At 42.8% G+C, this 15,755-nt stretch overlaps 2 protein-coding genes across 12 annotated transcripts in view; one reads left to right on the plus strand and one right to left on the minus strand.

The window, feature by feature from the left end:
• Positions 1-307: 307 nt before the first annotated feature.
• Positions 308-12,338, minus strand: CHCHD7 (coiled-coil-helix-coiled-coil-helix domain containing 7). Of its 8 annotated transcripts, none has more exons than XM_056332265.1 (6): positions 12,153-12,286; positions 9,212-9,289; positions 8,558-8,656; positions 7,621-7,752; positions 5,004-5,190; positions 308-4,280 (listed from the first exon to the last, which is right to left on the minus strand). In XM_056332265.1, exons 2-4 carry the CDS (start codon positions 9,263-9,265, stop codon positions 7,651-7,653), a joined length of 255 nt encoding a protein of 84 aa, XP_056188240.1. In that variant the 5' UTR covers positions 9,266-9,289; positions 12,153-12,286; the 3' UTR covers positions 308-4,280; positions 5,004-5,190; positions 7,621-7,650. The 8 variants fall into 8 exon arrangements, with proteins under 8 accessions (XP_056188240.1, XP_056188238.1, XP_056188239.1 ...); XM_056332263.1 differs by having other exon boundaries at positions 5,004-5,222; XM_056332264.1 differs by having other exon boundaries at positions 7,594-7,752.
• A 227-nt stretch (positions 12,339-12,565) lies between these two features.
• Positions 12,566-15,755, plus strand: part of PLAG1 (PLAG1 zinc finger) — a 52,663-nt gene continuing 49,473 nt past the window's right edge. For 2 of the 4 annotated variants that reach the window (XM_056332253.1, XM_056332256.1), the window contains exon 1: positions 12,566-12,700. The gene's annotated coding sequence lies outside the window, so the exon portion shown is untranslated. Of the gene's footprint in view, positions 12,701-13,235; positions 13,973-15,755 lie in introns of those variants that run through there. The other 2 variants (XM_056332254.1, XM_056332255.1) reach the window with 2 other exon arrangements.

Consider the following 15,755-nt stretch of genomic DNA (forward strand, 5'->3'; position numbering starts at 1 on the left):
AAATCAGCATCTTTAAGGAACTGATTTTGTTTACCTGTCAAGTAGACTACTGAAACACAGCATTTCTCAGACCATCAGTAACATCTGTCCAAATCCATTCACCATTAGGAAACCTAGAGCCAAAGTACTAAAGACCAGTATTGCAGGATACAGCAAATTCATAGCATACACCCTATACTAGGATCTGTGCCTTTATCTTCATTCCATCCTTTTGTTACTCAGGCACAGAGGCAAGCACTGTATTGCTAACATTCCAGTGTAGCAGCTTCATTCAGTTTCACTACTTCACAAAAAAATCAGGAGAAAATACATCACAAAACCTCACACATACTTTTAATATACAATCACATTCACTGATCACTTCAACAGTTGCATCAAACTCCAGAGTCAAGGACTGCTCAGGGTTACAAGTTTCAAGGCAAGACAAGTTTTTGAGATTCATGTGACAATATAAGAAAGTATTACTAGCAGGCCATTTCTGCAAAGACATTGCAAAAAATCTTTTCTAACAGAACTGTAATCTTTTATAATCAAAAAATGTGAAGAATCTAAACAGGCTTATGATTGTTTGCAAACTTGAGCCGATTTCCCCTATTTCTGCTATTAGTCTTTGTCTTAAAAGCTGTGAATTGCCTTTAGCATATTCAGTGAGTACCCTCTTCTCCAACTTAAGCATAATCTTGTTTGTCATTATACATCATCTTTTATTGTTTTCCATGTTAAGACACCAATTTTCTTGTATGTATATACAACATAAATCTGATCCGCAACCTACACAGTTGCCAAACTGTATAGTTTGAAGCTTTTAATATCATCCAGCATTCATATTCAAGTGCCTTTACTAAAAAGCAGTTAAAGAAATCTTTTTATTTCCAGTAACAGTAAATTTAAGGAGAGGCTTGCTTTTGTAAAAATTGTTTTGTTGTTACTTTTTATTTTAAATCTACTGATTCACAGCACACATGAAATGGTGTTTTGCAATGACTAAGGGTGACCATTCTTATGTTACAGGGCAATGGATGACACTGATAGCTTCCAGGCACAAAACCTGTCCTTTGTGCCAGGGACTATCACATGAAGTATTAAAAAAAACCAACCCAACCAAACCAAACCAAGCACAGCATAGTTAAGGTGCTAAAGTACAGGAATTAAACAGTACCTTTTCAAATTCAAAGGCTGAATTTTAAAAAAATTTTCTTAAAGTATATTGGAAAAGGTGTAAACTTAAAATACTGAGAAGTGAGAGATAAAGAACAGGCAAAGATGCATGCATTTCTGTTCCACTGAGAATGTTAGATACAAAAGGACCTCTCTGCTAGAAGAGAATGAAGTATGTAGTACAGAGAAAAAAGCTAAAACAGAAGGCAGTATTTGTAGAAACATTTGCCATAAAAGGGTAAAAGTGTTTTCCACGTAAAGTAAGAGTTTGACATTAAGAGAAAATGTTTGTTACATAGCAGCTTCAAAAGGTGGCTCATAGCTTGCATCCACTAATGTGACCCAGAAGTATTATGAAATTGAAAGAGGAAGCAAGATGTTTTTGAAACTCTTTGAAAATGAAAGCAATGTTCAAGAAAATAGCAGGGATTGAGCAATTTTCATTTCCTTTTCAAGTCTGTATTCTGCCAAAGTCACTTAAATATCACTAAGTGTTTACAGCACATTGCTTTTTATCAAAGTAAAATAGGTAAAGAGGTAGCCCAAGTGTAGTGGGACTTTTAAGAGAGTGATGATTGGAAGAATAGTGCAATGCAAAACACAATTCACCAACAATCAATATCTGAGTTTTAAAAAAAAGAAACAATAGCAGGTTGTGAAACAGCTCCACATAGATTTAAATAAATTAGGGTTGGTGGTCCAGACAGAATCTGCTCAAGCTGAATGTTGCAAAAAAACCCCAAACAACCACAAAGCCCCTGACACAGGGAGGCTGTGAATATCAATAATCCTTTAGGATTTTGGAAAAAGCCTAGATCTAGAAAAGAATACTCAAAGTTCATTTTAAAAAAGTTTTAGAAAAATAGATGTATGCCTAGCTTCACTGACAATGAAGGTTTTATTAGCTTTAAAAAAAACAAACCACCACCAAAAGAAACTTCTGTCTCCTTGACAGAAAAACCATGCCACCCAGCTTATCTGATTGTTCGGTATTATATAACAAAATAAGGAATTACTCCCACAGACAGCATCAGGAAAAAGCATTTCATATTAAACACCCCTCTTGTCTCTCCTCAGAAGAGATTTGCTAGGGAAGGAACTGCTAATAATAATTAGGCCATCTGCCACATTACTTCAGTATCAGAAAGACAGGAAAATCTATCATGGCTCTCAGCCTAACCAACTTCAGTATTATTTTTAATGTTTCTCTAGTGCCATAGCTGTGTACAGAATTCTACACACCAATCAGAAATGGCAGGTTGCTGCTCAAGGAGCAGACAGCTTGAATTACATGTAACATGCCACCATACAACAAATGAGCCTGGAAAGCTTTTTTTGAGAAAGGGTTAACAGAATTAAAAAAAAAAAGGGAGGGGAGATGCTTTCACCAGCTACCTCATTAACATTTTATACAGATACACATGTAGTCTTGCGAGTTTGCTACTACAGTAGCCTCTTTCTTTTTTATCACAGGGCATTAACTAAAGAATTGTATTTCTGAGTTGAAAGACAGTGTTCTTAAAACCAAGGCACTTATATATGCATTATACAACTGATTTTTTTCATGAGAGAGAAGGTATTTCAGCCAGAGCTAATGTAAATTAGCTTGCAAAAGAGCTGATCAGGCAACAGGGGAGGATAAAGCTGTAGAATAAAACCTCAAAGATTAACTTTGAATCTCAGGCATGGTGAGCAAAGTTACAAGACAGGGTGGGAAGCAGGGTAATTGATAAAAGCAAAAAGGTAATATAGAAATCAGGAGATGAAACAGTATTGTACCTGAAGGAAAAAATATAATCAAAAAATAACACAGTAAGAGAACAGTGTCCACAGGGTAGAATATAGCATCAGTGTGAGGAAACAGCAGAGTTTATTGAAAGGCATGCTGAAGAGAGACAAGCAAGTTGCAAAGAATTTAAAGTTGCTGCATTCAGTCTAGCAGCTTAGTTGTCAAAAGGGAAGTAATTGTGTGATCTAAGATTTTTACACTGAAGGTCTTAAAACTGAAAATCCTCTGAAAAGGATTTTGAGATAGCAGCCATCCAGACAGAAAGGATCCTAAAGGATGGAGCGAAGTTACTAAAAATCTGCTGAGCCTCAGTTACTACATACATGGTGTCACGTATACAAAACATACTGAAGTTTTACTTTCATGATATGCTGTATTCAGTCAGTATAAATGCAGTACTTCCCTCAGGTTTTTTTCTATCAAATAGGCTGCAACAACAAAGACTCGTACTATGCTTGTTTCACTACTTTCTTACAGAATTTTTTCCTCCAGTTGCCTCCAATTCTTGAAAGAGAATAAAAGTCTGCAGTAGTGTGCTATTTTTCCAGACTTTTCAGATTACAACTGCTTTTTTCATAGCTATTTTGGCTGACTTTAAAGATGCAGATACTTTTAGCCCGAGTTTGAGTTAAGGGCTGCCTCCAAAGGCATTAGAGCAGAATAACATTGTATACTCTACATTCATCCCATCTATTCCGCACAAGTTTTAGGAAAACCTTCCTTATATGCATACCCTTGATCACACAAGTGCAAAGTTTTATTAGGGGAAGACCATGGAAAACACTCAAGAGTTGCAGCGCATGCAGCTCCCTGCCTTTCAAAGCTTCAGCTATTAAATCCAAAAAAAAAAAAGTCTTCAGGACTTGAGCTAGATGACAAACTTCAACACCTTCAAGAGCACGGACTCATCCCAGCTCTGGCAGCAGAAAGCTTCTGGAGCCAAACATAAAGGCCTCGCACTGCAAGGTAATGGGAAGGATGAGATAGTAAAAAAATGTACATATGGGAGTCTGGATGTTCACCTGGGCCTGGCAGAGAGCCTACAGCTGCTGCTCAGTGCTCAACTGTGATCAAATGAACACTGTGAAAAATACTCTTTTTCAAGGACCATAGTCCAAAACTTCTCAAGCTGCACAGAAACCTGTGCAAACAGTAGCAACTTAGACTCTTGTCCTGCTCCTCTGTTTGTAGTGTAGAGGCAGTACCAATCTTCCCTTTCTCCTGTGTGAATTTTGCCATCTCTGTGGGAAGAGGCTAAAAAAGCTTGAAAGAGCCAGTGGTGGGTGGAGTGAGTCTCTTTTCATATAGTCTGTTATGCAACAGCACCATCCAGCTGTCAACCAATAAAAATAATCAAACATTAATGCCACTATCCAGATTTGGTCCTTGTACCACAAGCAAAATTAAGAATTACACCTATCAAACACAACAAAACTCATCTCAGTCCTTTCCCTGCTTCTGTATTAACGATATTGGTCAACTGTGTTATGTTTTCTAGGTTACTACAAAAGAGCATGCTTCAGCAAAACTAAGAATTCAGCCCAGTAAGACCTGGCAGGCTATAGCTTACCTCAGTGTTTCAGCGAAGTATGGAATATACTTGAGAGCTTATGAGGGAAAAGACCATTGTCTTTGGCTCACAACCAAAGACAGTTAATCACACTACAAAAATTAATGGAAAAAACTCAACCATTTCATACATAAGAGCCTGTGTTTTAGCTATCGTAACTTACCACTCTTGAGCTTTAGCAGTTTAAGCAAGAACAGCAACCTCCAGTGACGGGAAAAAAAAAAAATGATGAAGACCCAGGCTTAACTAATGGATTACTTGAGAGGCATTACAACATGAGGAAGAAAACTTTTTGCTTTTCAAAATTTTTCATAAAACTGTTACTTAACAGCAACTGTAAGGCATATGCAATGGAAATAAAAGAATAAACTGCATTCCCTACAATAGATGACTAACTACCTGAATTAAATCTACAAAGTCACTGCTTAAATCGCCCTCAGTTCTTCACTAAACTCTATTTTGTTCTAACACCCACAGGGAGCTTACCATGTATGTTCAGTGATGATCAGGAAATCTAATATTAGAATACTGTTCTTGCATTACATGTGCCTTAGCCTGTCCTGTGATCCCACATTCTTGCATTGATACATGAAAGCAGGGAATGCATCTCCTTTTCTTTCTGCAGTCCAGTACTAGCTTCTTTACAAACACTTGGCAAAGTAGCACAGGGTTCCTATTAAAGTCCAAAGACAAGTCGGTCATCCCCTAGAAGAAAATAAACACAGTGGAAACTTTCCAAGTAAATACTGGCAAGAAAAAAACTGTAAATACAACAATTAACCTAAGAGAAAGGGCATTTCTACATTCAAAGAAAAGTTGAAAGGAAAACCTAGGATAAACAAGATGACTAAGGAACCTGAGCTTATGCAAGGAAAACTCAGCATAATCACATCAATAGTAGATGCCATTTTTCTTGCATAGAACTAAAACATACAGTTGATTTTAACATAAGCCCAGAAGAGCAGAGCAACAGGAAAACAGCAAGCACTAGAATAGCAGCTAAAGCCATAGGAGCAAAGAACATGCTGAAAGATAGAGCAGAGGTGCCAAATGACAAACCTGCGCCAAGTAGGAGAGAAGGTGCCCTTAGACAAGCAAGGCAGCAAAACCAGAAGAGTCCAGAGAGACATAGCCATAAGGAAAAAGAGGACAACAGCTCCCCAAAAACTGCAGATCAATAAGAAGATCAAATAGAAGCACGGCCAGTGAGGAAGTATTATGGCCAAGTTTGACTAATGAAAGCAAGGAGCTCTGCTCTAAGACAGGGAGAACAGAGAACGTAAGACCTTCAAAAAGGAGCTGTAATAGGAAGTCACTGCAGGATTACATCATTAGACAGATCAGAGACAGAACAAAGGTACTAGAAGAAAACATGTCAGAATGAGAACAGACCAAGGTGCTCAAAACCAGTAACAAAGAATTGGTGCCAAATGTGTGTGTGGGGGGGGGGGGGGGGGGCAGGCACGTGGGGGGAAGACAGACTGGTATGTAGGAAGTATTGGAAGAAGGTGGCAAGGAGGCAATGCATAAGAAAGTGCCTTTGAATCTATAATGAAAGTTTCTTCTGTTACACACACACAAAAAAAAAGATGTCAGCAAAGTTTCAATTTTACATGCAGAGAAAGTAATTTAAAATAAAAAACCTGATGATCCTGGTTGAAGAGAGTCCATTTCCCTTACCAGCAACAAACTAGAGAACTTGTGACATGGCTTGGAGGCTGCACAGCCATGCTCAGATTGCTGCATCTCAAAAGGTATAGTGTTACACACTCATTCCAATAACAGAACAGGTATGATCAAATCCATTTTGAAATTCAGATGTATAAGGAGAACAGCCAGAAAGAAGAGAAGCAAAAGCATATCTCTATTAGTTACCAGGTCAGGTCGAATAACAAGAGGGAAATTGTGTTTCCATTTATATATAAGGTAAGTGTAAAAATCGCACTAAGCATGGAAATAGGCCTCCAGTGGAAAGAAATAAGACAAGCCAGACAGAGGGAGAAACAGGAAGCCATGAAGTCTTTCCAAAACAGTCTAAATAGAGAGACAACACTTTTACACCATCCTCCACGAGGTCAGCCAGAGTTCTGCCAACTTGATCACAGCAAGTCCTAAAGGATTTCATATGGAATTTGAGCTCACGACAGTGTTTTTTCTGTTTTACCACAGGGTGCAAGCTTTTAAGCCAGGATAACAGAAGGTACTAGAGGTAAGAAAACAGTGTTTCCACTAGACAGCAACACATTTACACTTGTTAGTTCTTTGGTTTAGTTAAAGAATCAATCTTACTTAAGATCAGAGTACCTGTTCAAACTCAGTTTCGTAGTCTTGTATGAGTAAGCATTTCCAAACCCAGGGCTTCAGCTGTCCAGAGTCTTAGATACATGTACTATAGTTAAACCTGCCATGTCACTCAGAGTATATGTTTACATGTCTACAAGTCCCCCCTACCTCCCTGCCAGCAAAGTATCTATTTACTATCCACAGAAGGTACTATTCAGTTCAGACCTGAGTAGTTCAGTTCTATCTGCATCAACCTCTCTAACCTTGTAACAAGCAAGGCCTGCAGATCTGATTTATTACAAGCTTCTGCTGTCAGCAGTAAGTGCAGCAGCAGGCCTAGTGACAGGCTTGTTGGATTTCAGATTTTTAGTTCATGAACAGCCTTATTAAAACTGGGGACACAGACTACAACTCATAAAGATAGTGATAAAATCACACATGGTAAATCCGTACTATTAGGCAGCATAGCTGGATACAAGAAACATGTTGTGCACATACCAGTCTCTCAACCTGTTCCATCCTTAGAACTACGCTGCAATACTCATCAGCCCCCTCTTTTCAAACAGTCTTTCTGTGAGTGCCATTTACTTTCTGTTCAGCATTTCACAGCAAGTTAGTTTCTACATCCAATGTATCTAGACAAAAGTTATGTTAATACCCATGTCTTCCACAGACAGGCAATATGAATAAAACCAAGAGGTTGAATCCTAGAGAGCTCACACATTTCAAAATTTAAGAGCTTATTTTAATCCAAGATTTGGCAACTGTAAAGTCCATTTCATAAGAGGGCAACCTGCTGCTGGTAAGTCTTCACATGTACAGTGAAAAGTCAGTCCGTGCAAGTTTCTAGTCAGTAGGGCTTCCCCATTGATTCCAGTATTTTCTTTCTCTCTTCTGCTGAGGGCATCTCTGGTTTTACACCATTTCTTCTCCTTTGTATCATGATGTTATGCTGAAAATAGAAGAAAGTGACCATGAGAACACAGATTTCTCAGAATTCTCTGCCTCTGAGCTCCAAATAAATAAGATTCTTCAACAGAAGTACTCTTTACATATCAAGAGCCAGATAGTCCTTCTGATTATCAGATATCTTTAGTTAAATACTAGTATATTTTGGTTACCGACTAGTTTACCTTGCTGCTTCAAAAGACAGTGAAATTACAGTATGCACATTATACTATGTCAGACTAACATGCATATAAACAGGCAAATAGTTTTTTGATAGTTTGCACAAGTATTTAATGGCTAAGCGAAAAGATTCTTTACTACTATGACATAATAGCAGATAACAGTTTAACTGCATCTAGATCCTCACGATACTTCCCTACCAGAAGAGAAAAGGAAATAAGGACACCACCAAATAAGAAAGAGCTTTTCCTAAGCTTTATCTTAGGTTAAAGTAAACATGATCGAAACCAATGGAAAAACAGATGACCTTATCTTACTTCAGAATTTTTTTCATTATATCCATTTAAACCCAAAACTTATTACTAGAAATGCCTGACTGAAATTCAGAGGGGGAAACATAGCAGGGACTGCAAGAACACAGACTCACAATCTAAGAGGGTAAACTTCAGAGAAACAAGTGAAGTACTTTGACATGCATCAGTTTGAGTCTCCCAGCTACACATGCCAAGATTACTCTAGGCCTGTAAGTCACTAAAAACCATAGCAGTCAGCACAAGTTGTGAAAGTTCAGAAAGCCGTGTGTCAGAAATGATGTGCTTAGAAAATTTAAAAAAATCTACTGTGCTTACCCAGAATTTTCTGCAGCTTTTGTACTTCAGAAAATAATCAGTACACATATCCTTTTTATAGTTATTGTCGTCCATGCATTTTCTAGAGGCATCTGTTTCCTTTAATAGGGAAAATACTTCAGAGCTGAGGGAAATTAGTGTGCTCTGTGTCTAAAAATTCTAACAAGTCCAACAATATCTATGAAATAGGAGGCAGCTTCTCAGATGAAAGAATTCTATCAAAGAGACCAGAGGAACACCTATCACAAAGGATAATCAGTAATTGCAAGCAATGACTTCATTTAGAGATAACAGACATTAGTACGCTTTGAATTGTAAGGATAGAGTCCACAGAGTAGTTGTTTAAAAGTCTTTTGTGGGTCAGACCAAGCATCTTTGCAAACATCAACCAAGCTTGTCTAACCAGGATTTCAGGCACTGCTTTTAGGGGCAGAAAACTGAGGAGATCGCTATCGGTTGTATTACTCTCATTTATGAGTAATTACTTATTGATATTTCACTTACTATAATGGATGATTTTCACCTTTTCCCATCTTCAGACTCTAAGATCATGCAAAATGCCAATACCAGAAGGCTATCCATAAAAAAACCTACAGAAATTGCATTATTTAACATTGAAACATACAAATAGAAATCACAATTTGGTCATCTTACCGCTATACATGGATTTGTATCATGGTCTCTAAACTGTTGTGCATGCCTGGGCATTGCAGACAGACACTTGTATCTTGGCTAGAAAGAGAAAAGAAGCAGGTTAAGTATCTACTTTTAACAGTAGCTCAGGATTAAGTTTGAACTTCAGCATGTAATAAAGGCCTTCCAGTAACAGCTTGGCCGTCTTTAAAAAAACAGCCAAAGACAATCACAACCACTAAATAAATACCTTTTGCAAAAATGTTACCTCAGAAGCACTAACAGCAAGACAGCTCAGGCAAGTTTAGCCTGTCACCAAGCCTGCTTACTCCCTGAATAAATTCCTGCAGAGAATGGAGCCACTGCAGTGACTCTTGTACCAGCCTGTCACATAGTCGAGAAAATGACCGTGTCATGTAGGAGAAACAGCTCTGTAGAAGCTGTTCACAGGCCAACACACTGTAGACACTTCAATTAATAGTGTGTGGGAGCAATGTACAAGTAAACTTTTCCAGATTTGTGCCTAGTCCTTAGCTGGATCACATCTGTATCTTCACTGAGCTTTCCCAGGTGTAACAAGTGCCCAACCATCTGTGGCTGTATCACATTTAACAGAAAAAGAAACTGTTCCACCACAAGGAGGGACCAGACCCACTTACATTCTGTCAATGACAGCTTGACTAACATTTTTCATCAGTTTAGTAGTTTGACGCTGACTCTAGGAACTGTAAGCTTGACAGAGTTCAGTGCCGAGAACCTACACTGATCCAAGACGATGACATCAAGATGAACAGCAGACGCTCGTTCCCTTTACAACTTCCCACATATTGCCTCTGGCACACATATGGCCATGCAGGTATTTGTTCCAAACAAATACTGAATATAACCAAGAATAAATTAATGTTGACCAGATGACTGTTTGAGCCAATGCAAGCAGAAACACAGGAGCGAAGGAGAGAGCTCTTTGCAGCAAGTTAAAGTACAGCTACTGAAGGAAATTGTGAAAGAACATCCTTGATTGATACTGTTGGGATTTTTTTCTTAAAAAACATTGCTTATTCTAAATTTCAACCTGTGTCTGTTCACGTTAGAGATTGCAAACTCAGAAGTCTGCAGTAAAAACCCAGTTTTGTTTGGTACCAGAAAAAAAATAATCAAATACTGCTGTTTAGTAGCTCTCAGACAGAAAACAATGTTTCAAATGAAGGTTCTTTTTTGGGTAAGACAAAGATATTCCAGGCAAATAAACCTTACATCTTACACAAGTATACTCTCCTGATGCTTGGAGTATTTTTTGCGTTCTGCATGGTCATTTTTGGCAAACAGGCCTTTTAAAGAACAGCATCAGGAAACTCCTCCACTTTCCTTTGAGAACTATCCAGTGTTCAAGTTCACTTTACAAGCTAGGCAAATGTTTGCTTTTTTGTGGGTGCAAGAGAATTTTTGATCAGGCACTTCCAACTCAAATGGAAACACAAGCATGTATAACAATAGCATCATCCCAGACTTCAAGGAAGGATGGGGAGGAAAAGAAAACAAAAGCAGCATATCACAATGCCTCATCAAAGTTAGTACCACAGACATGTTTTTCAGAGGTTTGTTTGCATCTGTGTTATAACTCTCTGCTTCACTGACCTCAGAGGTGTAAGTACCACCTAAGCAGACATGCCTCAAGGAGTACAGTGTTGGATTGACTTCAGCCTTACTCCCTGAAAGAGCATTCGCAAGTCACAGGAAGCTTCATCAGCGTTCATTATACAAACTGCAATTAAAGTTTTCAGTCTGGTTACACCACCAGCAGTCTGCAACCATGCCTGGTTTAAGGAACAATGCACACAATACATTAAATACTTACCTAATGAACAGGCAGTTCAGGTTCTCATGAAGCTGCTTAGCTCAAGAGTAGGCAAAGGCTTGAACATGCTTAGTACTACCAAAAAGGTCTGATAGCTCCTGCTCACGTTCCTCTCTCCCCCCATCTCCTAAAGGCTTCCTTTCTTCAGGATTTGCAGCACTACTAGCTAGAAGGGCAGGCAGGTCGCACCAAAGCACTGTGGTGTTGTGATGGAGCGAGCAGTTGGGCAGAAAGCGAGCTTTGCCCTGCACTTTCTACACATGCACAGCCTTCCCTTCCTGCTTTCGGGTGACAGGTCAGAGCCCAACCACAACCAAAGGCTTGTCTATTCCACAGTTCTTAATTATGCTTTAACGCATTAACATTTGTAAACTGTACCACAGAGAAATACGTTTGTTACTAGCGCTCTTCAACCCTAGGGCTTTTTCCGTTCATAATCCATCAGGGTATTTTTCTGCAGGCTCCCTCCCATTGAAAAGTGTTCTTTTTTTTAAATGCATGCATGCATACAGACAGAATTGCTAATTACGCCGCCCTACAGACCAGCTTATTAAACCTTAAACCCCGGCGTGGAGGCCGTGTAGAAACCCCACCGCTTTTATCGCTGTTCGAGCGGCGGGTGGGCGAGGCCGCCGGCGGGCCCGGAAGGCCGGCACGGCCGAGCTGCCCCCCCCCCCCCCCCCTCAGCCCCCAGAGGGTGGCTGGGGGGCACGTCAGGTGCAGGGGGGGGCGGGCGGCCCGGCCGCCACGGGGTGCGGCCCGCCACCCAGCCCTGCCTTCCCTCACGGCGGCAGGGGCCCGGCCGGAGGAGCCCGGCGCCCCGTTCCTGCCGCGCCGCCTCCTCGCCGCCTCGCGCGGGTAACGGCCCGCGGCCCCAGCGGCCCCCGGCGCCCAACGGCCGGCGCGCGCGCAGCCTCCCCCGAGCACCACCTGCCGCCGGAGCGCGGTGGCCGGGCCCCGCCGCCGGGCCCAGGCAGGGCTCCCGCCGCCCGCGGACGGGCGGCGAAGGGCAGGCGAGCCCTCTCCCCCGCGGCGGGGAAGGGGACGCGGCGCCCGGGCGCAGGCACGGCAGGCGAGCGGGCAGCGCGGGCCGCCGGCGGCACTCACCTCCGTCCCCGGCCGTGTCCGCGGGAGCCCGGGCGGGAGGGGGCAGCCCGTCTCCAATTCGAAAGACGTCAGCGGCTCGGGCAGCCCGCTTAAATACGGGCGCAGCCTACCCCGCTCCCGGCCTCGCGGCTCCCCCCGGCCCAGCGCCGCCGCCGCCCACGCCCCGGCGGCGCTGAGTGGCAAGGCCGGGCCGCCAATGGCGGCGGCGGCGGGTCCGCCCCGGCCTTGAGCGGCGCCTCTTTCCACCAACGGGACGGGCGGCGCGGGCCGCAGGCGCCGGCGGCGGGGCGCGGCCGCGGCCCTGACTGACTGGGGGAGGCGTCCAACCCGCGGTGCGTGTGGGCGGCGGGCGGTGTGGGCGCGGCGTGTGCGGCAGGCTGGGCTGCACCGCAGCGCATACACTACAATGGCTGCTGGAAAGACGGGAAAGCAAACAATTTCCAGGCCCGCCGCGTCCAGCCCGAAATATGGGGAAAAAATTACAGAAAAATCGGAGAACACTGTAAAGGGTGGAAACGGGGCGCAGAGGGGATGCTGAGGCTCCCGCGGTGAGTCTGCTGCGGGTTTGGGGGGCAGGCGCCGGGGTTTAGCAGAGAAATATCAGGGTTATTTAAATTATGAAGGGGGAGGAGGAGAAGGAGGGGGGAGAGGAGAGAGGAGCAGCGAGCAGTGAGGAAAAGTTTGTGTTAACCATCCCTCCCTTCCATCCCCTCTCCCCCCATCTCCCGCAGCCCCCCGCCGCCCCGCGTCGGACCCCCCCGGAGGGGAAAAGCAGGGGAGGGGAGGCGAGGCGAGCGGTGCCCCCCTTCCCCTCCCTCGGAGGGAGAAAGAGATGATTTTCAGAAAAACCTCTCTCAGGAGTTTCCTCCACTCCTCCCCTCCCTCCCCGCGGCGCTATGTTGGTTCGCGAGCGAGCGGGCGAGGCAGCGGTCTGCCCGGGGGACGGCAGGAGGGCGCGGGGTGCCCGCCGCAGACCCCCACGGCGGGCCGGGGCCGCGGCGGCGGCGCGGGGCTGGGGCAGGGGCAGGAGCTGCGCGGCCGCCCCCTCCCCTCCTCGCCTCTCCGGAGCCTGTGCTGTGAATGCAGTGACAGCGGCGAGAGCGGCGAGAGGGAGCGGAAGACATTAGAGACCGCGGTGCCGAAAAATGAGGGAAAAAATTAATATAAATTCGCCCCCCGCCTCAAACCGGCCGAATTTCGCACAGAAATTTCCCCCGTGGACCCGGCTACCCGTGGGGTGTCCCCCGGACCTGGCGGCTGCGTCTTTGGGGGGATCCGGAGTGACTTTGGGGCACTCGACCCCCCTTTCCCGTCGTTTTTCGGACAAAAGTGGTTTTTTTTCGTAATAAAGAAACGAATTTGTCTGCTCGCCCCCTCCGAGTGGCCCAGAAGCTTTCCCCTTCCCCATCGGTGTGTGTTTAGTGCAAAGTGTGAACCCAAGTAAGTGCTGAGTCGTATTGCATTGGGGAGGGGGGTTTGCTAACTGAAAGCAGGAGAGATCCGGAGAGAGAGAGAGCAGGGACAGCTTGTTGTCAGTATCATAAACAACCAAAATGGAGGGAGAACTGAGGCATATAACAAAATAAAAATCAGAAAAAAATGCCAAAAAATACCTAAAAATCGGGGCTGCTCCCCCTTTTCTTCTTCAAGGTAACATAATAAAACCCCTGTCTTCCCGAGACTGTTTTAAGGTTTCAGGGAGCAAGGAGTTAATATTTATTATTTTTTTTTTTGTTGATTAATTCTTTGGAAAGGCGAAAGCCTCTTATAACTCGCCACCGACAATGAGAAAACATGAAAATCCCTTTCAGGAGAGAGAGGTAGGGGGAGATGATAGTGCAGAAAGTGCCTAACTCGGGGGTAATGTGTAGTGATTCTAGATAAGATAAATGCTGTATGTGCTGCTTTATAACTTCCTTTTTTAATGCTTTTTTGTATGTTTGGGGGGTTTGGGGAGATGGGGGCTCTTTTCTTTTCCTCTGTCTTTTTTTCTTTTCTTTTTTTTCTTTTTTCTTTTTTTTTTTTTTTTTTCCCCAGACCGGAATGTAATGCCTTTGTAGTGTCACTTTCCTGATCTAATTAGGATGTGTGAGGCAAAGAGTAAACCTTTCCGGTTTATAAAGTGCATTTTCGTTGCCTTTGAATTTCAAGTTTTCCTGGTGGCTCCCTCCTCTATTTAAACTGGATTCTTCAGAGTAGTGTGGGGTTGAGGTAATGCTCCATAGGGAAAGCAGAGAGGGCTCAGGGGCAGGGCACCTTTTCTGCGGGTGGTTGCTGATTTCCCTGGCACGTTCAGTTCACCTGTTTGTCTCCTACAAAGAATGTATTCTGCAGTCTCCTCGTTTTATTTATATAAAATAATGATGCCTCATCTCGCCTCACATTGAAGTTAATGCGAAAGTGCTGCTGATGTTGGTTCCACGTGGGATCAGGGACATAGCAGGGCATTTTAAAGAGACAGCTTCTCTTTTCCTGGGGTTATCATCACCTCTGCAGCACCTCTGCCTCTAGCAGAGGGATGGTTCGTTGTTCTTTTCCTTAATGGAAAGGTATCAAATCGGCCCTGGTATGATAAATTAAGGCAGGATAATAGGGGAAAACGTGCAGATTCGTTTGGATCACAGCAATTCTTTTGTGTGTAGCAGGTCTTCAGGGGAGTTTTCTTGGTGTGTTAATTAAAATGCTGTGTTTTGGAGAGCATTTTTTGGAATGGCTGTTGCAGAAATGAAGTAGTCTTGGGTTGTTTAATATTAAAACCTAGTGTTGCTCCGCTAGCTATGAATTCCCTGGGAGGAGACCTATGTGCATAGAGCAAATTCACAGACATTTTGTAAAAGTTGAGAAGTGCATTGTTTTTACTTTGAATAAATTCTGTTTTGTTTGGGACACCTGAGTTTGTTGAAGAGCATTGCAGAGCTTGTGCTATAGTTAAATCTTCTGAACAGTCTGAAAAGGATTGGAAAAATAATGAAAATAACTGTAGGCTTTAATTGGCCAAAGTAGGGACTTTTTACAAGTACACCTTAGCTGTGTAATTGTAACATCACTTGGAAGAATTGCTTCTGGCTTTGTTTAAAAAAAATAATTAAAAAAAAAATAATCCTATACTGCAGTCTGGTTTCGTGTGTATGTGTGCATGTGTGCATGCCTACATGCTTATAGCATGGGTTCTGACTGATACAGGTTTTTGCTTAATTTTTAACTTGTAAATGTTTAACTGTAATGATGTGAAATGCTCTGCTTGTCTCTGTTATCTCCTATGTATTTTAATTTTCAGTGAAATATCCTATTTAAAAAATTAACATCGCCTCTTAGCATGGCAATCTGATATCATTATGAAGAGTTATGATGTTTCCTTTACATGTGCCTTGGTTTTGTAGTCTTTGTATTTAATTCTAGATTAAAAAATGAATACAGGTAATGTGGTTCTTGAGAGGGAAGATGGAATACTGAACTTTTAGGGAGGCTAGTTCAACAAAAGTTTTCTTAGAACTTGTGCAAATCGAGTATCGGTTGCAGTAGCCCTCTGTGTTGAATGGCATGAATTTGAAAATGATCTGTACCTTTCCTGCAAGTGTGACCAAATAAGCTGTTGTGGAGTAG

Source organism: Falco biarmicus, chromosome 3, assembly GCF_023638135.1.
Source record: "Falco biarmicus isolate bFalBia1 chromosome 3, bFalBia1.pri, whole genome shotgun sequence".
NCBI classification, from domain to species: Eukaryota; Metazoa; Chordata; class Aves; order Falconiformes; family Falconidae; genus Falco; species Falco biarmicus.

What these genes read in the sequence shown, in the direction of transcription:
- CHCHD7 (XM_056332267.1), bottom strand. Translation starts at nt 9,265, where the DNA reads ATGCCCAGGCATGCACAACAGTTTAGAGACCATGATACAAATCCATGT. An exon ending in ATACAAATCCATGTATAGCG is followed by an intron (nt 8,657 to 9,211) that starts GTAAGATGACCA and finishes TCCCTATTAAAG; the next exon opens with GAAACAGATGCCTCTAGAAA. An exon ending in AAAGCTGCAGAAAATTCTGG is followed by an intron (nt 7,753 to 8,557) that starts GTAAGCACAGTA and finishes TTCTATTTTCAG; the next exon opens with CATAACATCATGATACAAAG.